The following is an 11,071-nucleotide window of genomic DNA, read 5'->3' as shown; positions in this document are numbered from 1 at the left end:
TTTACAAAAAACGTGTTTAAAATATCCACTTGAAGTACTCCTCCACCTTTCTGGTACTTATAATAGTCTTGCATCTTTCATATGAATAAAATATAACATTGCATTTCATAGTCATAAAACCGGTTCCTGCTACAAATATCGAAATTATTAAGGGTTAAATGCATACCAAAAAATTTTTTCCCATTTTTTTCGAAATTTTACTGTCTCTTTTTAAATTCTTTGTACCTTCTATGTAATTACACACATGTTATGAACATATTTAAGTGTTTTGAACTGACATTACCACTTAAACTGCAATCATTCACATTCATTAATAGTCTCTAACTGGGAATAGTTTTCTGTTTTCATATCGTTTAAACCAAGTTCATCATTCTGTTCATTGGTACGATCGTAGAATTCCTTTCTTAAGCGGTTATCATCCATAGGGGCATTTAGACTCTAGAATTTTCATTTGCATTACCGAAATATTAATGTTTTCAAAAAGCACTTCAATATTTATAAAATAAGGTATTAACTGGAGTTTCTTGTCTATTTATCTGATCATAATTTACAACTTTCTCATTAAAGGGTATAAAAGAAAAAAGTGTACCAAAACGTACAAAGCATTCGTACTATTAGTCCTGTTACGACAAAAAAATTAAGGGTACAACCATTTGCAACAGATGTTTCAAAAAAATATCAGATAAATCTTACCTGGATATAGCTATTACCCGTTGGATCGTCTAAAATTAAATGAACTTTCTTTCGCAACAGCAGTATCTGCTCAAAATTATCCAGAAAATTTTTCATCCGATCATTTTCCGCTTCACTTCTACTATCTCCCACTAAGAAAAAATCTCCCTGTTCCTGGAAAAAGAAATCAATAAAGCAGGGCAAGAAGTAAATCAAAATACAAACGATTTCATTTCAACAAAACAAGGGAAAATACGATGTGTTTCGAAGAGATTAGTAAATAAAGTGTACGTACCTTAAGTTGATCCCTGGTAGCTACAAGCAAGCCTTCCACAGTTGTAAATCTTCCTGATAAAGCACCGAAACCTACTTCCAAATCAAGTTCAGGAATTGACATACTACACGTGTCTGATTTCAAGACATCTCGCGCAAGATCAATCTCCTGCAGTAAAACTATTTCAGGAATAATATTCACACTACAAATTCGTCTAATATTTACTTCTCGAGTTTCTCGGCCTTTACGCTATACTGGTGCTTTTTCTCATAAATCCAACCCGTTGCAGATTTTTAGCTGTACTGTTTCATCATTTTAAAAAACATAAACACCAAAGCTAACTTTTTCTATCAGAACTGTTAACCTGCAACCATGATCTCGTATGGCAGCACCACTTTTAACTTCATTCGATTTCCATCCGCAGGCATCACACGTTGTACACATCAGAATAACTGTTGTAAAATAAGGAATATCTATAAATTACTACAATCATAATGACACATTACCATATATATATTACACACAAATAAAAACTAAACAAACAAAATGAAGCCGTAAACTTATATTACTCTGGAAACATACCTGTAGGCTTCATACATGTTTCCGTCGGGACACCACAATTAGGACAGTCGGTAGCAAACCTTAACACCTCGTTTTTTGCATCATCGTATGATTGGAAAGGAGCAGAGTCTTCCTGAAAGTAGGTACTGAATAGCTTATTTTAAAAAGAACAGAGAAATGATAAAATAAAAATTTAAAACATAAAAACGTTAAACAAGTAAATTACTTCTTCTACATCGTCGGCTACAAATCCCAGAAGTTTTTTATCAGCAAGATTTCGGTTAAAATGCGTCACGCTGCACTGTGGATCCACATGGAATGGAAAAGGATTTTGAACAAAACTGTTGCCGGACACGTCTCTTATCCTCTGAAACAAATTCATAATTGCTAAGTCGCATTAATTCATAAAATATATTATGGTGGTTACTTTTTGCATTATTTTTTCACGATTTTCTTTCCTTTCCGCTTCAAAATGGAGCTAATTAAAAGAACTGAAAAGTAAACAAACTAGCGTGAATTTTCCCTGCAGATCAATTAGCCGTTTCACACGTTTTATAAACCCATCAATTTTCTCAGCACTTTCAGGATAACACTGACGTCTTCGATTTTGGTCTTGACTAAGACCGGTAATCACGCGCTGAAGAATTCCTTCCACAGTAGTTATTTCTGGAACAGAATTATGTGTACATTTGGTTTTGAGTGCCACCTTAAGTTTGACTCTGCAGATTGAGATAGATGATATAGACCGCATAAGTATAAATTTATTCAGAATATTCACTAAAAAACAAACCACCAGATTGCGACTTCGGAGGAATAATCAATTCTAGTTCTTTGATTTCAATTTCGGCATATTCTGATTTTATAACCTGCCGGTTCCAATCTGACATATTTTTCACACATAAAACAATTTCGATTCCATGCTCCTATAGTGAATATACTTTATTTCACATAAAGAAATGTAGCGAATTGTTATAAATTTATTTCATTAGTTTTGATTTAGTAAACTGTTAAAATATATCATTCAATGCAATGTAACACCTTGCATATTTTTTTGTAAATTGCTTTCGACTATTATTGTTTCCAATCAACATATCTTTGCAATTCCATTAATACCACAGAAAATTTGGGATTCAAATTTGCCATTCATGTACTGTTTCTCTTAATTAGGAGTTTCCTGGAAGAAATAGAACTTACTTGTGCTGCTTCACCACTTTGCAACTCATTGTTGCTATAACCACAATATCCACAACTAAATGACATTACAATAATTTGCCGATAAAAAGGGATCCTTGTACAAAGTATTCGAGTGATACCCTACAAATAATCAAATAACCATTGTTATAAACTAAAATAACCATTGTTATAAATACAAATAACCATTGTTATAAATAAACTAAAACAATAAAAATTTCTACTTAATGGAGTAAACGACCTATAAAGACTATAAGTGATTTACATCATTTATTAAACATATTATTTTGTTAGAATTTAAGTTGTAAATACTGCTAGCACAGATATAGTAATGGTGGGAGACATTCACTTCAACCAGTTTCAAACCAAAAAAACTTTCGTGCTACTTAAAATAGCACGTTAAAGGCTAATTCAATTTAAAATATAGAGTAAAAAAAAAACGGATTTGCTGTCCGCACCGAAAGACACAAATATAGGTTTTTTACTTGGAATAACAAGAACAGATTTGCCTTCGGAATAATGCATTAAAAAAACAGGTTCACTGTAACAGAATGACAAACAAATATGAGGCTTACATAATTTGACGATAAACTTTAAACGTAATCACTAACATTCTCATGACAATTAACGCACAATGATTCCACTTCCATCGGGGCAGCATCTTCATTATCGGCAGATAATTCATAGAATATTTTGTCATCTGTACTATCTGTTCCACAATGATTATTCATGTTCTCAAAAAGTACTGCTTCAAAAATCGTTTCCTGATGTTCACTGACTGCCCATAAAACGCTTCCTGAAGTTAATCAACAGTTCATACAACACTTCCTGAAGTGTAAAAATATCCAGAAAGGGTTCGATAAAAAAGAATCACGTGAAAAACATATGCGATCATCAAGAATACACGTGAAAAAGCTTATATAGTAAGTCATATAAAATGCCATACAAAATTAACAGGCCAAAAAACCCCCCCAAAAGAAATCGCTTAAGCAAAGAACAATTTAAAAACGCGGTCGCACTCACAACCTCAGACCAGTTTATGAAACGCGTATCTTAGTGAAAAGTTGAGGTGAACGAAGCTTATTAATATTAATTAATCAATTTGTTGGACATTTCTGTCAATTTTTTACCTAATGAAATGACTGACAAGTTTGTATTTACTTTTCATTTCTTCCTTAATGAATTTTATATTTTGCTGTCAATCAAAATGAGTCACTATTGGATTTAAGCATTGAAAAGTGCTAATTCTGTTATTACCATTTCAAAATTTATTCCTAGCAGACTACTAATTAAGTTTAAAAAAGAAAAAAGGAAGGATCGAAACATCTTATTATCTGCTTGTGAAGCTTTCGAAATAACTGGTAACATCCTTCATTAATATATTAAAATGAAACAAATATTTTTTCTCATTGTTATTAAATAATGTTATGGAACTAAAATCATTGTGTTAATCCCAAATTTTGAGACATTTAACATTATTACAAGCTAAAGATGAATTATATTTCTATCTTTTGGTTTTTATGCTTAAATTTTGCAATGGTCATTTGGAAGTTGTAATTATGATTAATTTCATCGATAAAGTATAAACTTTCAACTACTCAGTGTTGAAGTGATTAAAAACAGTTGAGTGATTAGACTCTTTTAGTTATTTTTTAATAATCTTAGTTTATAGAAAAGGCGAGAAAAAGGAGAAAGAGAAAAAGAAAAGAAATGAAACTTTAAAAATATTTGATACAAATAACTATTTTATGACTGTTTTGTTTTTTCTTCCATGAATATAATATAATTATTCTACCTCTCTCTCTTTTCTCTCGTTTGATCATTAAGATCCAATTTACTCTAAGTTGTAAATATAGTTGAACTACGCGCAAAAAAATTTGAAGGAATCGCTCATAAATCGCATTTTTATAGATTCCTTCGGAAAATATGTGTGCTATTTTGATTTCCTAAATTTTATTTAAATTTTGTTTTGATTGCATTCACTTATTGATATTCTATTATCTGATTGATCTGTAACACTTCAATTTATGATACTATATCTGATATTTACTCAGTTAGCTAATAAGATGTCCGGTAAGTTTGGAATTAAAATGTATCTTGCATAGTCTGCAAAATTTTTTTCTTAGGCATATTAGTATTTACCCAGCTAACAAATAAAATATTAAAAGCCATGACCAGACTTTTTTTCAGGATCGATGAGACAGCAAAATGGAAGTATATAATGGGTGACAGTTGTTTTTTTAATATCCATAACAGAAATACTTATGCAAATTAAAAAAAAAAAAAAAAAAAAAAAAAAAAACAAAAACAAAAACAAAGCAAGAAAGCCTTGAAATTAAAACAAATAGTATATTGGTCCAGTAATATAATAAGATAATAATCAACAATAATTACATTTTTACAGCAATTTCTTAAGGATTTATAGGCAAATCTTAAGTGAGTTTATTTCAGTGGATTAAAGTTAATAAACAAAAGTAATTTGTAGATTTAACTATGTTTAGGTCTCTTCTATTACTTGCCATTTTTGATTTTCTTCAAATGTAAGATTGTTTGATCGTTTAGTGTTTTCTGCTAGTGATGATGAAATATGGTTATAAAATATGCATCTGATATTAAACTAATAATAAAAGTAATTAGACGATCCGTTTTAGGCTAAGCTTCACTTCAGGAATTCAAAAGTGTCAAGTTTTCCGGAGTAATTTGATGAAAGATTTCAGCTGCTCTAACAAGCTATATTATCTTGGTGTTTACTCATAACTACTTCACATGTTTCAATCCTAACTTCACAAATAAACAATATTTGTTCACTGCTGCGTGACGCTGACGGTTGCATTTGACGTTATAATATTTGAAAACATTCAAATATTATAACAAATGATGGGATAAAAATCAAATTGAAACATAATGAAAAATATTAAACTGTTTGAACACTTAAAGGTTTGGCAAGATAGCATTTTGTTAAGTTTTCTTTTTTTTTTTTTTCTAATTTGTTAAGCTTTTTAATTGATAAATAAAGCATCTAATTTGTTAGTCTCTAAAGCTAAGTGCATTTTTCATCTGTTGAAGAGACGAATGTCTATTCAAAATCTAAATTTTATAAAAATTTTTTGTAAAAGCTATATAATACTGATAACTGTTTATTTTCAGCAACACTTACTTTTCCTAGACAGCATTTTCACAGACATTGAAATTTTCCTTAATTATATGAAATCTTTGAACGATTTTGAATAACCCAATCACTGTATGTATACAATTGTCGGTTATTAGAATTGCTTTGAGCGATTCCTTGGTGATAATTAGTGTCCAGTCATGATCATTTCAAAATACTATTCAAGGAAAAAGAGAAAAATAAATTAGCACCATTGTGAATTCCTCATTTTCATAAACCTATTTAAAAACCGATTGAAAGCAGATAATTTAGAGCAAATATTTGTGATCGAAACGAAAAAGGAGTAACTCTTCTCAGAGCAGCAAACACCATAAGTATTTAGAACCTTTTCATCTTTTATAGTTGAATCATCTTTGCTAATTTTACATATTTATTCCTCATAAATTTCTCTAAATATTAACGAAACTAAACAGACGACAATTGCTTTGATCTTGTCAGCTTTTATTGTTGCATTACAAAACGTTCGTATATTTTACAAATTATAACTCATTCATTATGTTGCTAGGCATTAAAACAATGCACTTAATTTACAAACAGCATTAAATATAGGTTTTTATGATTTTGACTTCTATTTCTAGTCTTTGATTAAAATATTTTAACAATTTGCGGTAGCATAATAAAATCAGCTACGATCTTCGGTTTGAAATAAATAAATATATATATATATTTATTCATTTATATTTATAACATTTGCATTTATACTTTATATTCACATTTTTATTCCTATTTGTACCTTACTTTCATATTTACATTTGTATTTATATTTATGCTCATATTTATGTTTAAATTTATATTTACGCTTTTCCTGTCTTTCTTAGTAATCCCTTATTATTTTCTAAGTTTTAAGGAGAAATTAATGTTTAAACGCATTTTATCCTTTAGAAAAACATTAAAACAATTCACAACCGATGGAACATATTTTTAGTTATCCCAAGGCTATTATTAGTTATTAGAAGGCTTAGTATTCCTGGATATACATATATATTTAATCTATTTTCTGAACTTCAATTATTGTTTGCTTTTTTTGCAAGCATACAGCTAATATTTCTATTTAAAGAAGATGTAAACATTATGGATCGGAAGCAATATAAATATATACATGATGTCTACTTCAATCTGTAATCAAAACTTGATGAAGGTATGAGATATGTTTTCCATACACTTTTTACAATGCTCGAACAAATTGCAACTTTTATTAGTGATAAAATAAGATTTATAATCAATTTAATCTACACAATTTCCTGATCATAATATTTTCATTTTTTTTTTCTGTTACTTAGCTTCTATCTTCGTTTCGTAGTTTATAACAAAACTGCAAAAAATAGTAATATAAAACTAAATTTGACTGAAAGGAAATAAAAAGGTCTCACCTTTATGTATATTAGCATACCTGAAACAATATTTTAAATCAATTTTATTTTTTTTTTAACTTAGAAATTAAATGAAATCTCAAATTAATTAGACTTTTTGAGTAATGGGATAAGTTGGTAATATGTCATTGTCATCATTACTCTCTTTCACTTGTCAACCAAATTGCATTTAATTTAATTGGAAGTTGTAACTTACTGAAGCAGGCAAATAACTTCTAAAGCAGCCAAGAAATTATCCATTTATGGAAATTTTTCTTTACTAGATTACTCAATAATTTCTACTTCAGCAATCATCATAATGGCACAGCAAATTGAAAGCATTGTAAAATTTCTGGCTTGACAGCCAATTGAAATTTTCTGAGAAAATGAGACGAAAAAAATTTTTTTTAATTTACCACTTTTCGTCCTTTTTTTTTAAGACAAGTAATGTTATTTTGCTATGAAAGTTTTTTTAATTTTTGAAGTTTCATTAAGACAATTTCTCGTTTTCAAATTTGCTTGGCGCTATTTTACTTGGGAATATTCCTTCAACATTTCATATTTTTCTGACTAAAAAAAAGGAAAAGTGAAAAATGTGAAATAAATGTATACTTCCCTATGGGAATGAATGTTTGTAATGCATAGAAAGAAGTGTTTATTATGGTTGTTTCTTGTTTTCCTTTTAATTTTGCATGCTATTTAATCGTGTATGGCTGTTTTAAGAAGCGCAAATGTAGCTATTAGCATTTAGAAATCGTAGATTTGCAGATTAATGTGACGGATAAAAGACATCCTTTCTTAGATTTACTGCTTGATTTTACTTTTCTTTCATTAATTGCTTTCTTACCCATTCATTAATTGCCTTCATGCTATTTTATGTTAGCTAATTTATCAAACAGATTGCTGGCGCTGTTAAGAATTGTTATGCAAGTTGACTAAATTATTTGTAATTTAAGTTTTTGATCAATTTATTATCAACTCTTTTAATCTCTCATATTTGATTTATCAAACAATGTTGTTATGATTTTTCACATAGGCTTTCATCAGCAATTATTCCAGATTGAAAAAGGCTGAATTATACTATCAGTAAAGACAAATAAATATTTTTTAAGAAGTTTTTTTTTTTTTTTTGAGAAGTTTCCAGTTTTCTTCATCTATCCATTACAAAATCTCTAATAATAATAATTATAATAATTTAGTGGTAATAAATTAGTAATAATAATAATGATAATAACAGCAAAAGTAATAGTAAAAAAACTACATTTCGTGTTTGTAAAAAGGTTTTTGTATTTTAGGTTTAATTTTCGTCCTCTTTAATTGAATTCACTAATTGAAATTACTTAAGTTAGCATTAATGTGTAAAATTTTTTATTTGATTTTCAAGAATTTAAAGATGATTATTGGATCAGTTCGAATTTTTTCATATATTCTCGTGCATTCCATCTATTTCTCTGTGCAACAAATCTAAAAATGATGTAAAGGGAAGTGAAAAAAAATAGAAAGCCAAAAAAAAAAAAAAAACTTCCATTATTAGCTATGAAAGCAATAAAAATAGCGCTAACAACTGTTATGTGTTCTCTTGCGCAAAATATTTTCTAATTTCAATAATGTCCAATGAACCAATCTAATTTTTGATCATAAATAAGCTAAAAATGGCATACTTTATAAAACTTTCGTCTTATAATTCATTCATTTTAAATAAAAATGAAAATGATTGTGGTCATTTAATTTCTAAATCTCCACTCTTTCTTCCTCACCTTTTTTCTCCTTTCAGAAATTACGAATTAATAATGGACATTTCTAACTAACTAATTAGTGGAAGTTCATTTCAAAACAGAAAGGAAAAAAAGAAAAAATGATTGAGAAATTGAAATACCTATCATTTTGTTTGGTTGACCAAAAAAAAACGATTGTTTTTGTAAATTATTGCACTGTGATTAACAAATCAAACATTTGTTTAAAAAAGGAATTGGATTAAGCAAATATTTCTAATCATAATTGATTTGATTGAAATATAATAAATTTTACATTAAATCATATAAATACCTTTTAAATAAACGGTTTTACAGCATTTTGAAATATAATTTTTCATAGGAAAAACTTGAAGCACAAATTTTAAATGAAAAATTGAATGAATTGTTAATGTAGCAATTTTTGCCTCAAAAGTTTTTATCTTTCTAAAGAATAATTTTTCTTTTTTTTGAAAACGATGAAATATTCAAGAAGCTTTAAATGATTTAACATGCTAGATGAAAAGTTTAAATTTATACAGCTTATATGAAATGTGCTTATATAAATTAGTATTCGTTCAATATCATAATTGCTGATAATTACAAGAACAGATATGAAAAAATGCTGAAATTTTAACCAGTTATCAATTAAACATACCTCTTAATTTATCAAAAAAAAAAAATTCATTTCAGCACATCTTTCTTTCTTTATTCATCATAAATGTAGTACCTAATTATTAGGAGGAAAATTTAAAACTGCAGCACACGGTAATTATTAAATGCTTTATGTCTTCATGCAACATAATCATTACTGCTAATAATTGAATTTGTGAAGCTCTGAACAGCTAATTTGCTGAAACAATTTTTTATACTTATCTTTTAATTTATCGAAAAAATTTGTTTTAGCATTTCTTTTTTTCTTTATTCATTAACTTTATCCAATAAAAAAATTAAAATACCTGAATTAACTATTATATTCATACAAATTCTTTTAAGACTGCAATGAAATGCTTGAAAATGTCCTTTTCTTCTTTTCTGATTGCTTCCCTCTATGCTTGTATGGTTAATTAAGAGAAAAGCACTACTTCCACTAATGACTAATTAACAAAATTATAACCTTCGTATATAATACAGTCATTAGTACCACAACTCTTAGTACTATTTCTGTTGTTCTTCATTCATATTATCAGTTTCGTTTTCCTGATAATATCATATTTCCACAGGAACTGCGATAAATCGCATATAAAATTGCAAATTCATATTCGTTACCGGGCATTTCTGTCACTTGGTTTGATTACTTTCTAGTTTTCAAATTTCAGATTTGAAATTTCTTCAATAAACAGCTGATATTGAAAAAAAAATTTCTCATTTTTTATGTTTTAGCAAGCATAAATAATATCACTAGAATATTCATTGTTTTGCTTACTAAATATTTAATTTATTTCTAAATTTTACAATAATGTGATACTGAAAATGTGTTGTATTCATTTTAATATTCTTTTAAATTAGCTTTGATAACTGGTTATTTAGTTTCTTATTTCATTTTTCTTTTTCTTTTCTATTTTGTGCTAATCAAATATTATAATATCAAATAAAGTTATCATAGGTGAATGTAATTTGATTGGTCATTTTGTTTACTCAAATACATTGCCATTTAAAATTTTATACTTATTCCTTTGTGACACATAAATGCATTAAGTTACTTTACTTTCGCACTTTACTAGTAAATGCAATGAATAAAATTTTTTAGGGCCAATAAAATATGGTAAAGATAAAATTAGAAGTTACGGCTGATAATAAATAACACAGATAATTACTTCAGTACTCTCTTTTTCAACATTTAATAGCGAAAAGCGAAAATGAAGTTAGGTAGCATTTGCTTCCTTCTTGTCATTAAATTTTATTTGTTGATGTTAATGGCTGATTAGTGGTTGATATGCAGGTGCAACATATCATTTGTTATTTACTTATTTTTATTTTTAAAAGTTAACATAACAACTTAAACGCTGCATCTAATAAATGCATTTTCAGTAATACACTTTGCAGACTTATTTTTCACAAATAAGTAATAATAGAATTAATGAAATTTTTGTAGACAGATATTGTCAAAGGATAAATGATAATA

At 27.9% G+C, this 11,071-nt stretch overlaps 1 protein-coding gene across 1 annotated transcript; it reads right to left on the bottom strand.

Annotated features, from left to right (window-relative positions):
• Positions 1-297: 297 nt before the first annotated feature.
• Bm13968 (Uncharacterized protein) lies at positions 298-3,429 on the bottom strand (the record flags this gene model as incomplete). Its single annotated transcript, XM_001902049.2, has 10 exons — positions 298-438; positions 694-846; positions 968-1,114; positions 1,289-1,419; positions 1,529-1,640; positions 1,734-1,874; positions 2,016-2,173; positions 2,298-2,430; positions 2,702-2,821; positions 3,310-3,429. 10 exons carry the CDS (start codon positions 3,427-3,429, stop codon positions 298-300), a joined length of 1,356 nt encoding a protein of 451 aa, XP_001902084.2.
• Positions 3,430-11,071: the final 7,642 nt, after the last annotated feature.

Source organism: Brugia malayi (assembly GCF_000002995.4).
Source record: "Brugia malayi strain FR3 genome assembly, contig: Bm_v4_Chr4_scaffold_001, whole genome shotgun sequence".
NCBI lineage: Eukaryota > Metazoa > Nematoda > Chromadorea > Rhabditida > Onchocercidae > Brugia > Brugia malayi.
This window is presented reverse-complemented; position numbering and strand designations above follow the sequence as displayed.